Consider the following 15,748-nt stretch of genomic DNA (forward strand, 5'->3'; position numbering starts at 1 on the left):
GAGAAATTACAAATAATTGCAGAAATTCAATTATTTTCAAACAAAAATTAAAATCCTTCTTAAAAATTTCAACTATGTTCAAAATTTAAAAAAAAATTCTGCTAAAGATCCCAAATATTTTTTATAAATAACAAAATTCTTCTCCAAAGTTCAATTGTTTCCATAAATGCTTAAAAAAAATTCTTGTCCTAATTTCAATTATTATCAAAATTTTTTCAAATTTTTTAATAAAATTGTATGCAAACATGTAATTATTTTCATAAATAATAAAAATGTCACAAAAATTCAATTATTTTCATAAATAATAATAATTTTTTAAGAAATTCAATATTTTTCGTAAAATAAATAATTTAAAATTCTAGAAAATGATAATTGAATTAAAATGATAAAAATAAGATTAAAAATAGAAATTGTGAAAATATTTTTCTTCTTTTTCTAAAACAAAATAATAATTATGTTAAAAATATTGTGATTCATAAACAAAAATAATGCAAAATAAATAAATTTTCTATTTCTTAATCATAATTGTTTAACAATTTTCTAATTTTCCTTAGAAGTAAAGAACAAAAATAATTTCAATTTGACAAAACATAAAATTTAACAAAATTTTAGTATTTTAATGAAAAGAAGTGAAAAAAATTCTAATAATTTCTATTTGTCATTACAATTTTTAATTTTAACAAATAAATAATTGTTGTTTGCTTTTTTGTTTCTTAACTTTTTTATAATTTTTCATTTCAAATATTTTTAATTTTAAAATTAATGTTTTGAAAATCATCAAATTGTTGCAAAGAATTTTATCAAAAAATGTGATAATAATAGAATTTCTTCAAAGAATTTTATTATTTAGAAAAATAATTGAATTCTCGCAAAGAATTTTATTAATTTTTAAAAATCCTAATTAAATTCTATTGCAGAATTTCTTTGCATTTTTTTTTAAACTAATGGAATTTCTTTAATAATTTTAATTGGCAATTTTGAAAGCAATTGAATTTTATGAAGAAGAATTTTATTAAAAGTGAATTGAAAATAATTGAATTCTTGCGAAGGATAATGTATTTATAAAAAGACTGTATTTATAAAAATAGTTGAATTGTTTCGAAGAATTTATTAAAATTTTAGGACATAATTGAAATTCGTGGAAATATTTTTAAATATTTGAATTCATCCGAGGAATTCAATTAAAATTGTTTTGAAAATAATTGAATTTCTGCAAAGGATTTTACTATTTATAAAAATAATTGAATTACTGCGAAAAATTTTACTATTTATAAAAAGAATTGAATTTTTTCATAGGATTTATTAAAATTTTAGAAAAACATTTAATTTTTTCGAAATGTGTTAAATTTTTTTTTAAAAATTAAATTCTCCCGAGGAATTTAATTAAAATTGTTTTAAAAATCATTGAATTTTTGTAAAGATTTTACAATTTAAAAAAATAATTGAATTGTTTAAAAGGATTTATTAAAATTTTCGGAAAATAATTGAATTTTTGGCGTAAAATTTTATTAAAATTTTTGAAAATATGAACAGTAATAATTAGTTTTGTACGTGAATTTTTTAAATTTTGATTATGAAATTAATTAAAAAATTTATATTTGAAAATAAAAAATTTTGTAATTTGTATAACAATAATGAATTGAATGAATAAATTGCTAATAATAATAAAATATACAATCTATCTAAAGATAATAAAAAACAAAAGTATAAACAAAAGACAACTTCAGAGTCTGAGGGACAGAAAAAGTGAATGAATGAATGAAAGAACATTCAAATTATTATTATCACTTTGTAATGAATTTTTATAATAAATATTAAACGCAAGTTTTTAACAAAAAATTCTTTTTTTGTTTGGCAAAATATGTTAAAAATTATTTAAGTGTTTGTTAAAGTAATTAATAAAAAAAACCAACAAATTAACAGTAAATTAAAAATGTTTTAAGAAAATACCAAGAATCATCAACTACTAGTGAATTAAAAAAAAGGTTGAAAATGATGAAATTAAAATTTGTATTTATTATATATAATTTTTTATAAAATAAACTGACAATTGTTCAGTAAAAATTTACAATATACAACGATATACATTTCTCATGTTTTACAACTTGCGTAAAAAATTTAACTATGACAATTAAATCCGTTTCTGTTCTTTTAAAATTTAATTAAATTTTCACCAAACACAAACAAAATTTATTTCAATTCACAAAAAAGAATAATTAAAATATAAATAATTGAAACACACATTATTTCAAAATTAAGCAAATTGAAAAAAATTTAAATTATCATTTTAAAGTTAAAAATAAACATTTTTTTGTAGTAAAAATTTCTACATAAATAAAATAATTTAATTTGAAATAAAGTTATGAATTTTTAAATTTATCTTATTTTTAATTAAAAATTTGATTTAATTAATTAATTTTTAATCAAAAAATAATTCAAATTTAAATTTAAAAAATCGACCGATTTTGAAATTTTCAAAGAATTTGAAAATCGTTCAAAATAATGATTTTTCGCACACATTTTTTTTGTTGAAATATGTTAAAAATTATCAAATTTTGTCGCATTTTAATTATTTTTCAAATTTTCTGTAGAAAAAAATCGACGATTTTGAAATTTTTAAAGAATTTGAAAATCGTTCAAAAACAGATTTTTCGCACATTTTTTAAAATATTATATAATAATGTTTTTTAAAATAAGTTTTAAAAATCAATAGATTTCTAAGAATGAAAAATTACATAGTATTTACTAAATAATTAAAAAAAAATGAACTAAATTAAAAATAAACTGAAAATATATCACAAAAAAGCTATTAAAAAATATCAATTACTTCAAAGTAGTAAAATAAATACAAAAAACTATTTAAATAAAAATAAAATAAAGATAAATCTACTCTCGATGTTTGTAAAATTTTTAAATACTGCAAAAGCTCAAATATAAAATTTACATATGTTTAAAATTAATTTCTAAAAAAATGTGAAAAATTTAAAGAAAATAAAAATAAATAGAAGAAGTTTAAAATTTAAAGGAAATTTTACAAATTTTCTTTGAAATTAAAATGAGATAAAAAGGAGAATTAAAATTAAAATTTTTTTGTTAATATCTGTTACGATTAGCGACATTGTTTATCAAACATGAGAGATCGGCTCCAATAATTGTCGATTGATTAGCGTAATACGGTTGTGAATTAATAGCACCATTATTGTACTTCATTTGCATTGCCGTATCATAATCGGGCGCTGGTCTATAAGGCGGAAGCAGAGCTTGCAAATTACTCGTATCTTTCGATGAAACAGAAACAACGGGACATGGAGAAGTCGACAAATCGCTGTAACTCGTCCACCGCATGTGATTCTCCGGTTGATGATCCAAACGCAGTGACGCTATTTGTTCATTCGTCTCATTCTACAATAACATCAAATATATTATTTATTTTATATATATTTTATATATTTTAATATATTATTTATTTATTATTGTTATTTTATTATTTATATTATTTACTTCGTTTTTTATATAAAATTAATTTACTATGTTTTTTCGGTCTTAAAGATACTTTTTCTAAATTAATTAACGAGTGCGAAACCTTTATTACAATAAAAGTCGATTTTGGCGATTTTTGAGAGTCGAAATTTCGTATCTTCCTTTATAGTCAAAATTGGTGGATTTTAAAAACGAAAAAAAGAAGTAACTTACGAAATTTCCATTAGTGACGCGCTCGTTTAATTGTTCGTTTAGACGCTGAGCAAATGTGTGCTTCGTGATACACAATTGCCAGGCATATTTTGCTAATCGTGATTCACCAAAAGTAAATTGCTTCGGTGTTTCGCCTTCCACTTGCCATTCGATTCTAAAAGTCTTTTTGTGACTAATTACGTTACTAATTTCAGACCATCTAGAAAAAAAGAATAGAAGAAAAATTTAGATTTTATAACAATTATTAATTAAATAATATTAACAATATGATAATAACGAATTATTGTCACAGGGGAAACAATATTTAGATTACTTTTCATGCCTAGAAGAAAAGCAAAAAATGAAAATTTTGAAAAAAAAGAAAAAAAATCGAAATTATTTTAGAAAATAATAATTATGTAAGGAAAATTATAATAAGGAATATGAATAAAAAATTGTTTTTCACCTGTAAAATTTGGCGGATTGTGACGTAGATGAACCAACCATTATACCATTAATGGAGATGCCGAGGATTATTTCATTGTTACCTTCATCCTGTAAATTGGTACGTAATTAAAAAAATTTTAAACAGAGAGAAAGAGAGATAATAAACTTGAGATTTAAATAAAAAATTCCCACCTTTGCAACGAAAGTTTCGTAACCGTAACCTTCCATTTGCATTACAGTCATAATATACATTTCTTCGGCCGCAGACTGTGTGACTCCGGTTAAACTTTTAAATTGGCAAATCGCATCATTTAAAAGTGTTTCCTGCGCTCTTGGTTCAGCTTCTATTAGTACCTAAAATAATTCATATTAAACATTTTTTTTAAAATTAAATTCTTCCGAGGAATTTAATTTCAATTATTTTCAAAATTTGCAATTAAAATTCTTAAAAAGTTGATTTTCAAAAATTTTTATAAAACACTTTAAAAAAAATCAATTATTTTCAATTAAATTTGACAAAATTGCAATATTTATTTGAAACTCTTTTCAATTGTAAATTTCAAAAATTTAATTCGAGAAATTATTAAAAAATATTTTTTGAAGATTTGTCTATAGTTATTTTTCACACTATATATAAGAATTGAAATAAGTTTCATTTTTTAATAACTATGTAGAAAAATTGTAAATTCTAATGGAAAATCTCACTTTTGGAAAGAAAATATCTTGTTGTAAGCATTCTGGCGAGTGTCTGTCTGCGTCATAATTTCCAAATTCCGCCTGCATTGAATAACTCGCCAATAAAGAGGCTTGTCTCGCATCATAAGTTATTTTACCCTCTAAAATATCATTTTTCAATTGTAAATAATAGTGATATCTGGAAAAAGAAAAACGAAATTAAATTTCTATTATTATAAAGAATTCGACAAAAAAAAATTTTCTTTTCTTTTTCTTCTTTGAAAAATTACTAACTACTTTTTCTTTATTACTAAACAAAACTAAAACTAGTCTAAAATACTAAAAACTAAAAAAATATTAATTAAAACTTTATAATTTAAAAAATTAGATTAAATATTTAAACAGCTAATAAATTAAATTACTTATAATTTGAAATGATTTAAAATAAAAAATACATACCGAGTAAAGTCGTCTTGAATGAATTGAACATCAAAAATATAATGCATCACACGAAGATAAACAATGAAATTTTTAGCTTTCTTTTCCAATTGTCTTTTTAGGGGTTTGTCCATATTGATCCATCGCGAGGTATTTGGACTGTCTTTGCAAATATAACACAGGCCAAAAAATTCCGGTTGTCCCAGGCCAAGTCTCTGCGTTACATTTATTAGACATTCTCTTCCTGTACTTCCAATACTTAATGTACATTCTATTGATGTTGTGTCCAATAGTTCAATGCAAATAACGTATTGATTTTTCGAAACAACATCGTACTGTCGACTTTTTTTCAAATAAAATTTAAACGGCATTCTAGAACAGAAAAATTCTTTTATTACTCATCCTTTTTTATTATTTTCAACAATTTTTAACTAAAATTTTTTCTTTAAATCAATTATTATTAATAATTTTTGAAAAATTCTTTGAGAATATTCAAATCCATTTTTTTTTTGCAATTCAATTTTACGAAATTTTGATTACTCGGAAATTTCAAAAAAAAAAAAAATTAAACTTTTTTAAAAAAATTAATTCTACAAAATTGTTATAGTTAACAAATCTTTTTCAACACTAAAAAAAAACAGAGAAAATGCTTTAAAATTTATTAATTTGGTAATTAAATAAAAATGTTTAAATTTATAATTATATTTTATTCATTTTTTATAAAATTATTTTAATTAATTTTTTTTGAAAATTCTTTCTTGTTTTTATTAATCACCTTAAAAAAAACCCTTTGAAAAATGTGAATTTAAAAGAAAGTTTCTTTATTTATAAATCACTTTGTCCTCGACAAAATGTTAAAAATACATTTTTGATAACCTTTTTGTAAAAATAAATTAAAACAAAATGAAGCGTTTGTGTTTACATTGAAGATATACACATATTTCTAAAAATAGTAACAAATTTTCAAAACAGACATTTTCTGTAAGTAGTGCATATTTTGTTGAAAAAAAATATTGAAAACTATTTTTTAACAAGAAGTGTGAAAATTCGGAACTTTTTCGTAAAAGTTATTATCGCATTTCTTGATATAGTATAAATAAAGTGGAAATATTAAAATTATTGCAGGGATAAAGAAAATAATAGAAATATGACATATATTGACGAAACTTACCTTTTTTGTTTTAGAAACCAATTTTCTTTTTTCTGACAAAAAAACGAATAAAATTTTGAAAAATAATTTTTAATTTCTCATATTTTTTTCTCACGCTTTTGTTGTGAAATGGAATTTTGATTGAGAAACATGTTATGATTCTTTTAATTACGTTTATTATTTTTTTTTTTTACATTATTTGTCAACTGATAAGGTTATGTTTGGAGTAAAATAAAATCCGATCGCAGCGACATTGACATTTTAAATCGGAAATTAAACCATAATTACGGGGTGCTACTCTCTGTACCAAAAACATAAGTTCGAATGCTCATTATGCCGAATTTACAATTTAGAAATGACCAGATACGCGAATCCTCAATAACCTAAATTGTATATTGAATGAAATTCAAAAGTAGGGAATAATCACGAAAGGAGCTCCCACTTCCCTTACAAACATGTATTCATTTTCCAATTCTCTTTCGGTTTTGTTAGGTTAGCGATACTAGCAAACCTAACGTGAAAATTTCGAAACATTTAAATTATCGTCTGCTACGCGTCTGATGATCATCTGTCATGTCATCTGAAATATTATGCGACTTCACAAAATAGTGTTTTTAAATCTTTTAAATTAAATGTGCAAAGACAAAAACCACAAAGAGAAGAAGGAAAAGAGTAAATCAATTTGCGTGAGAAGTGATTTTAAAATTTTGTATAATTAAAGCAGTAAGTATAAAATGTAAATAGTAATGTAGTGCAAGTGTAATTTTTGATATTGTGATATTGTATTTGAATTATTTTTTAACATGTACAATATTATGTAGATTGAAAATTTATATTTAAAGTTTAAATGAAAAATATTCCGTGGTTTTATGTAAATTCATTTTTACAGGTTAGAATGTCAAAAACCGTGGATTCTAATAAAAAAGATGTGTGTACATTTGAATATTTACAAGAAAATATCGATTCAGTGAAACTTCCTTCAGAAAAATGGGTTTTTTCACGAGGGAATCACTTATTCTTTGGATTCCAACGAGTTGAAGATAATGGATATGTGAGAAAAAGAGTAGCAGTACTTCCGAGACATGAAATACAGATTTATGTCGATGATATATTAGTACCATTCTCTGAATATATTCGGGTAATGAGTACTGATGATTTGGGAAGCATTTTAGAAAAAGTTGATAAGTATCCATAAATTTAAAAAATGAAAATTGTAAATAAATTGTAAATTTAATTAATATTTTTATCAATTAAACACTAATTAATTAATTAAAAGTATGCCTTTTACGAAAGGCTATTTAATTCGTGAATATTAATGTTATGAATATATATAAAATGAACTTTTTAGAAAAATAGTAATAAATAAAAATATATTTATTATTAATTATTAAAAACAAATTTATAATATTTTGTACAAAAAATACACAACAATGTAAAATATATGTATATTTTTATATGTAGTTTTCTTATTGATTTATTTATTATGTGAACGTCAGTTTTTAAAATTATTATTGCTATCGTTACATTCAGTAACACATGTTATAATAATTGTATAAATTTCCCTATTATAAATTTTGGTAACATTGTTATTTTTTACTTCTCTGAAATTGTTTTATTTTTATTCCTATTCATTTAAATCTTCTAATTCTGTACGTCTCTTCTTTGCAGCAACAGGCACTTTCGATATATCCCCATATGATGTTAATTTCGACGCTTTTCTTTTTTCTTTGCTTTGACGTTTTTCAATACTGTTAAGATTTGTTTGCCTTGCTAAAAAATGCATTCTAGTGGTTAAGTAAAAGCTCATAACTCGCCTTGTCAAATTGTTACTGTGATTTAAACACCCGACATGTGAGATTGGAGACATTTCCTCTAATTTCTCTGTAACTTTAAACAACGTATCAGCTTGAGGTAAGCCTGCTTGTACCACTTCCATTATAGCATTTTCAATGGAAGTAATCAAGCTGACTAACTGCTTTGAGGGGTGTTTTAAATATCCCCGTGATTTTATTTCAATAAATTTATGGTTCTCAGGGATACTTTCATTTGATGGTAAAATCAAAGTAACAACACAATCTTCACATGACGTTTGCTTTTTCCCATCGACATACTTGCAGAATCTCATTATCGCTTTTCTTGCAACATAGCCAGCCATGTAACTAATTGCATATTTCGATGGTTGGGACCAAGGATAATCATGTTCCTTGTCAATATTTTCGATATCGGGAAGAATACTGATATTTCCTTTGTCTAAAATTGGGACGCATGATTATTCCCCAAATGTCATTTTTCCGAAATGTCATTTTACCGAACTGCACTTTTGCGAATAGTCATTTTTGCGAAAAGCCAATTTTGCGAAATGTCACTTTTGCGAATTGTCATTTTCGCGAAAAGCTATTTTTGCGAATTGTCATTTTTGCGAATGGACATTTTTACGAATTGTCAATTTTCCGAAAAGTCATTTTTGCGATTTGCCATTTTTACGATTTGTCAATTTTTCGAAAACTCATTTTTGCGAATTGTCATTTTTACGAAAAGACATTTTTATGAAATGTCATTTTTACGAAAAGCCATTTTTGCGAAAAGTAATTTTTACGAATTGCCATTTTTGCGAAGTGTCATTTTTAAGAAATGTCATTTTTGCGAATTGTCACTTTTGCGAATCGCTATTTTACGAATCGCCATTTTTACGAATTGTCATTTTTGCGAATAGTCATTTTTGCGAAAAGTTATTTTTACGAATCGACATTTTTACGAATTGTCAATTTTCCGAAAAGTCATTTTTGCGAATTGTCATTTTTGCGAATCGCCATTTTTACGAATTGTCAATTTTCCGAAAAGTCATTTTTGCGAATCGACATTTTTACGAATAGTCAAATTTCCGAAAATTCATTTTTGCGAATTGTCATTTTTGCGAAAAATACAATAGAAAACTTGTAGGTCTATAAATCCACTATTGTATTTTTCGCAAAAATGACAATTCGCTAAAATGACTTTTCGAAAAATTGACAATTCGTAAAAATGGCGATTCGCAAAAATGACTTTTCGGAAAATTGACAATTCGTAAAAATGTCGATTCGCAAAAATGACAGTTCGTAAAAATAGCTTTTCGCAAAAATGACAATTCGCAAAAATAACAATTCGTAAAAATAACTTTTCGCAAAAATGACTATTCGCAAAAATGACTATTCGCAAAAATGACAATTCGTAAAAATGACGATTCGTAAAAATAGCGATTCGCAAAAGTGACAATTCGCAAAAATGACATTTCTTAAAAATGACAATTCGCAAAAATGGCAATTCGTAAAAATGACTTTTAGCAAAAATGACATTTCACAAAAATGTCTTTTCGTAAAAATGACAATTCGCAAGAATGACTTTTCGGAAAATTGACAATTCGTAAAAATGTCGATTCGCAAAAATGACTTTTCGGAAAATTGACAATTCGTAAAAATGGCGATTCGCAAAAATGACAATTCGCAAAAATAGCTTTTCGAAAAAATGACAATTCGCAAAAGTGACATTTCGCAAAATTGGCTTTTCGCAAAAATGAGTATTCGCAAAAGTGCAGTTCGGTAAAATGACATTTCGGAAAAATGACATTTGGGGAATAATCATGCGCCCCTCTAAAATTGTATCTAGTTTATTTTCCCACTGCTCTTTCCTTTCATTGGAATCCTCTAAATGAGTGATTCCAAGTAATACATCCAAAATTTCAGAACTGCTTACATTCGATCCCTTTGGTGGACGAGAAATTGAGTAAGTGGAGACTAACCGGTACATTTGTAAGAACAAATTTGCATCCGGATGATCATTTGCCCCACAACTTTCTCTCATCATTCCGAAAAAACGCTGTAACAAGAACCCATTATCAATTAATCTAAATAATAAAAGATTATTTTCAAATAAATATTATAAATTAAAATTTACTTCTAGAGCATCTTGATTCAGACGTGCTGTCAGCAGGTATTTGAAGCCACAGTTCTGCACTAAATAAGTGCACAACTCTAATGTGGCTTGCAAAGAAACAAGCAATCCATAATAAGTTGGCTCAGGAATAAATTTATGATTTTGAGAATCAGTGATTTGCTTCCACTCTTTTAAATAACTTAAGAAATTTTGCACAACCTGAAAGTAAATTATTATTCAATTATTATGTACTTATTATTATTATAATCTACAGCAATTATCATTTGTTGTTAACTTTCTATCATACGGTAAAAGCTTCGTTTCCAGGAGACATAGAATTAAATGCTGTTCGGCTATTCATGGCAGTTATGAGATTTTTTATTCTCTTACAAAATTGAATTGTTGTTGCACAATCTTCCAATTCATCGTGTCTATCTTTATACAATTCCAAAAGTTCTGCTATTCCAAAAAACTATTAAAAAATTTGAAACATGTAATATGAATCTGCAAAATAAAAATTAAAGTTGTACAATAAATTTACCTGAAAAGCCATTGCGACATTCATTTTCTGGAAGTATTTTGGTTCGAGGTGATCAATCCGCAACTTGTAATTGCATTTTATGCCATATGAAGTTGTGTTTTCCACTTCAAGTAAGGAATACCAAATTAACAATGATATTATACCATCTGGAGTCTGAAAATACAATTCATAAATTGTTTAATTTAATTATTTTTAAAATTTAAAATCATTTTTAAAATTTTTACCAAAATTCCTTCTCGAATATGCAATTTTATAAAAAAGTTTCGCAGACATTTAATTAGGTGCGGAAAATCAGAAATAAACCACAGACGGCGATTTTTGTCAAAAATGTGTTCAACGCTAACGTTTTCTTCCTTAACACCGAACAACTCCCACATTTTTCTGTTCCATGTGGCACCGTCAGATGTTACAACATCAATTTTCAAACCACAATTCTCTGCCAACATTATGCACTCGATTAATAATTTGTGCAGCACAGTACCAGACGCACTTCCTTTGCTAAGGAAACATCCCAGAGTTTGTACTTGTCCAGTCATAAATGACTGGAACATAAATACAAGGGCGTGGTCTGCTAATTCTGATTTCTTGTGCTCAGGTGTATAATCGCCTAAATTTGTGAAACCTTCGAATTTTAAATTTACGGTGTTATACGCGAGTGCTACTGACAATTTAACTTCATCAATTAGTATTGCACCTGCAATATATACAAGCAGAAAATTATTTTTTTGTAAAATGTAACTTATGATAATTTATATTCATTATTCATATGAACCTTTTTTTTAATTAATAAAACCAAATTCAGCTACCCTTATTATGTTTTCTTCTAACATTTAAAAAATTAAACTGTCAAACATTTTTCATTTCAATAATTATATTTTATTATATTTATTTTTATGTGTTAACAAAATAACATAATATAATTCTCTTACTTGCGGGTCATCCGTAAACAACATTTTTTTAAATAATATGTTACAAAAGAGAGTGAGAGGGGTTAAAAATATTTTTAAAAATCACTCAATTTTTATTATGGATAATCTCTCACCATGTTTATCAATATCGTTCATTGATTCCGTTTTTAGCTTTAAAGCCTCGAACACGTTTCCGTCAAAGCCGTAAGAACTTTTCATTCTACGCATACACCTATCTAATGTTTGGAATGACGGCAAGGCAAGAATCTTATGGCTTCTTAAATGCTTGTAAGCCTTTTTGCTTTTAATGCGTAATAAAACACATTCGTACACCCACTGTCTGCTGTACCTAGCTCCTCTTGGTCCTTTCAATTTCGATGCTTTCAAACAGGCCTGCACAGCTAATTGCTCACTAGTGGATAAACCACTAATCGCTTCGGAAATAGTTTCCTCTTTCGTCTGTGCACACTTTTCCTGTAATGCTTTTAAAACATCCTTCATTTTGTTCCCCTAAAATTCAATATTTATTTTGTTTTTAAGAAAGTAATCATTTTTTCACATGTAATGTTATTAAATGAATAGAGCTTTGTTAAGTTCTTACCTTTTTCTCCAAATTGTTCTTAGCTCGCCTAATTTTGTGAACATTTTTTGACAATTTCTTATGTTTAATGTTCCATTCTTTTCTTTTATGTTTGTCGCTCTTCCTGCCACGCATTAATTGCCATAAATTTTTGCAGGGTGCACAATACTTGGACTGAATTCCTCTTCTTCCTTTTTCTTTTATCAAAACAAATCCAATACAATTTTGTGCTCTGAAAAAAATATTAAATGTTGATAACATATCTGCCTTTTTTTAGACTAGTATACTCATGATACTTTATTTCATATATCACTTAATTATTAACCTTGGCTTATCACACTTCTCACAAGGATTGACTTTATCCAATTCCTTCAGCAAGGATTCAAGATTGTTCACGTTTTCAATGTAATCGATTCCAGGCAATTTCACTTCAATTTCTTCAAAGTAAATCTGAAAGAAAAATTTCAAATTGTTATATTTGCCTTCATAACTATATAATAATTTATGTGCGCATAAAAAAAATTACATTGACTTTTTTGGTTTTATCTATGACAAGTCTCAAAGAAGAACGTTTCATTGTTTCTTGCCACTTATTAATTGCAATAGAATTTGGACACCGTCTTAAAAACCAATATGAAGATGGCAGAGGAATGTTTTGAGCATTGTCGTAAATTTTTCCAAAGTCTGTCTCGATTCCGAAATTCGTTTCAACAACTACTGCTACATCAGGTATTGGAAGAAATGTTTTTGATTCTAAAACATCACGAAAATATTTTGGAAAAGAATTTGGTCGAAGAATTGGCCGAGCCCGTGGAGAACGATATTCATTGCCGTTTGAAAGTTTGATTACGTCTTCAAAAATTATATCGTCATTATCGAAGTGTAGGTCGCAAACAGCAAACTTTTCTTTCAATTTGTCACCATTTGGAATCAGTTTTTTCCACTGTTGTGCAATAACTTCCTGAGGAAATAATAACATTGAAATACAGTATGTTAATACAACCGTTGTACATGCAAAAAAATTTAATTGACAATTTAAATAAATTTTTCTCATTAAACTAAAAAAAGAAGTGCATTATAAAAGTTATTTAATTAAATTTCATACCTACAATGTATATGTTGACTGACAAGACAGACTGACACCAATGAATAAATAAAATATATTTGAAAATTAACTGAAATGTCAATAAAATTATTTTTTTTTAAATATACTTAACCGTTTTCGTTTGAAATATATGACGCTTCTCTGTCAAATGTTCATCTCTCTTATTTTTTGAGTAAGATGATTTACAACCAGGAATAGAACAAGAACTCAGAGACCTGAAACCAAAATTTTAAAATTGTTTTTTAAATAAAGTCTAATAATAATTAACATATACTTGATGATTGTAAAATATATGCTATAAAATTTAAATTATTTTCACATTACAAAACATATTAAATGATTTTTCACAAATAATATACTGTTTATTTCGATGCAGATAAAAATATATTTTTGTATATAAATATTTTATTGTTGCATATTAATTTGGAAAAAATATTTACTGATAAGTTAATTTCTTTAATTAATTATTTTTTTATACTTTACATTTCTTACTCAGAATAATTTCGATGGTACTTTTTTAAAATATAACTTATTCTATTTGGATTTTGTTTAAAATTAAACTGATTCGTGTGTAAAACACTAATTGTTAATAATAATACAAAATTCTAGAAAACAAAGTACACTTATGTAATTATACTTACATTATTGTATTTTTCCTTTATCAAAACACAAAACTTCACAATAACGTGACAAAAACATTCAAAAAAAACTTGGAAACTGTGTAACATGTGCGTAACTGTCAATTTTCAAAGATACAATCACTATATACGCAGCCATTTGCAATTTCAGTTGCAGCGCTTTTCTCTGAAGATTGCGCTAGTATCGCTAACCTAACAAAGCCGAAAGAGAATTGGAAAATGGATACAAGATTTTTTGAAATTGACTATAGAGTGGGAGCTCCTTATACTACTTCGTGGGAATAATCATTTGATATATTCTGCATATGGAGAATATTATTTTAAACTAATTCTTTTTTTCCACAATTTGAAATTATTGCAATTTTTATTTTTGGAATTTCCACTTTACCTACATTTTAATAGATCGAAACGTAAAATATCAGAATTGACATTTAATTGAAATATGATGGAGAATAAATATATATTCACTGAATAAAAAGATTAAATAATTATTAAATGTTTGAATTTAATAAAAACATATTGTTCAAAAGTTACAGTGCGAATTGTACAGAATATATATTAATAAGAAATATAATTTGGCAGAATGTCGATTCGATCGATTTTATATTTGCAAGAAATTCAATTTGACAGAATATCAATTTATAAGAAACACGTTTTCGTAGAACTTTAACTTGTCAGAATTGTAATTTTGTAGAATATTAATATTGGCAAATCTAATTTTGGTAGAAATCTGCTTTATCAGAATGATCACATGTTCGAATCCTCAAAAGTTAGAATTCCATTTTTACCGAAAATGGATTCCACATAAATATTTGGCGCAAATTTTAAAATTCTGATTTCTGATTGGTCGATTTTAAAATTTGCGCCAAATATTTATGTGGAATCCATTTTCGGTAAAAATGGAATTCTAACTTTTGAGGATTCGAACATGTGATCATTCTGATAAAGCAGATTTCTACCAAAATTAGATTTGCCAATATTAATATTCTACAAAATTACAATTCTGACAAGTTAAAGTTCTACGAAAACGTGTTTCTTATAAATTGATATTCTGTCAAATTGAATTTCTTGCAAATATAAAATCGATCGAATCGACATTCTGCCAAATTATATTTCTTATTAATATATATTCTGTACAATTCGCACTGTAACTTTTGAACAATATGTTTTTATTAAATTCAAACATTTAATAATTATTTAATCTTTTTATTCAGTGAATATATATTTATTCTCCATCATATTTCAATTAAATGTCAATTCTGATATTTTACGTTTCGATCTATTAAAATGTAGGTAAAGTGGAAATTCCAAAAATAAAAATTGCAATAATTTCAAATTGTGGAAAAAAAGAATTAGTTTAAAATAATATTCTCCATATGCAGAATATATCAAATGATTATTCCCTACTTTTGAATTTCATTCAATATACAATTTAGGTTATTGAGGATTCGCGTATCTGGTCATTTCTAAATTGTAAATTCGGCATAATGAGCATTCGAACTTATGTTTTTGGTACAGAGGGTAGCACCCCATAATTACCATTTTATAATTACCTTCCCACCCCTGCTAATTTCATTTGGTTTAAAGGTGCTTGCACACTTTCAAATTTTTATACAACTACACTTTGTTTGTTTGGACAGCTTGATTGGCTATGCTCATAGAGAATTTCTAAAAAAGCCAATCAA

At 25.6% G+C, this 15,748-nt stretch overlaps 1 protein-coding gene across 1 annotated transcript; it reads right to left on the reverse strand.

Annotated features, from left to right (window-relative positions):
* Nucleotides 1–2,991: 2,991 nt before the first annotated feature.
* On the reverse strand, nt 2,992–6,583 carry LOC122502583 (tyrosine-protein phosphatase non-receptor type 14). The gene is made up of 7 exons (XM_043612722.1): nt 6,404–6,583; nt 5,254–5,604; nt 4,825–4,993; nt 4,312–4,473; nt 4,139–4,227; nt 3,694–3,892; nt 2,992–3,402 (listed from the first exon to the last, which is right to left on the reverse strand). The coding sequence occupies exons 2-7, from the start codon at nt 5,601–5,603 to the stop codon at nt 3,094–3,096; spliced, it is 1,278 nt and encodes a 425-aa protein (XP_043468657.1). The 5' UTR covers nt 5,604; nt 6,404–6,583; the 3' UTR covers nt 2,992–3,093.
* Between the last annotated feature and the right edge of the window lie 9,165 nt (nt 6,584–15,748).

This window comes from Leptopilina heterotoma, unplaced genomic scaffold (assembly GCF_015476425.1).
Source record: "Leptopilina heterotoma isolate Lh14 unplaced genomic scaffold, ASM1547642v1 Lhet_235, whole genome shotgun sequence".
Taxonomy (NCBI): domain Eukaryota; kingdom Metazoa; phylum Arthropoda; class Insecta; order Hymenoptera; family Figitidae; genus Leptopilina; species Leptopilina heterotoma.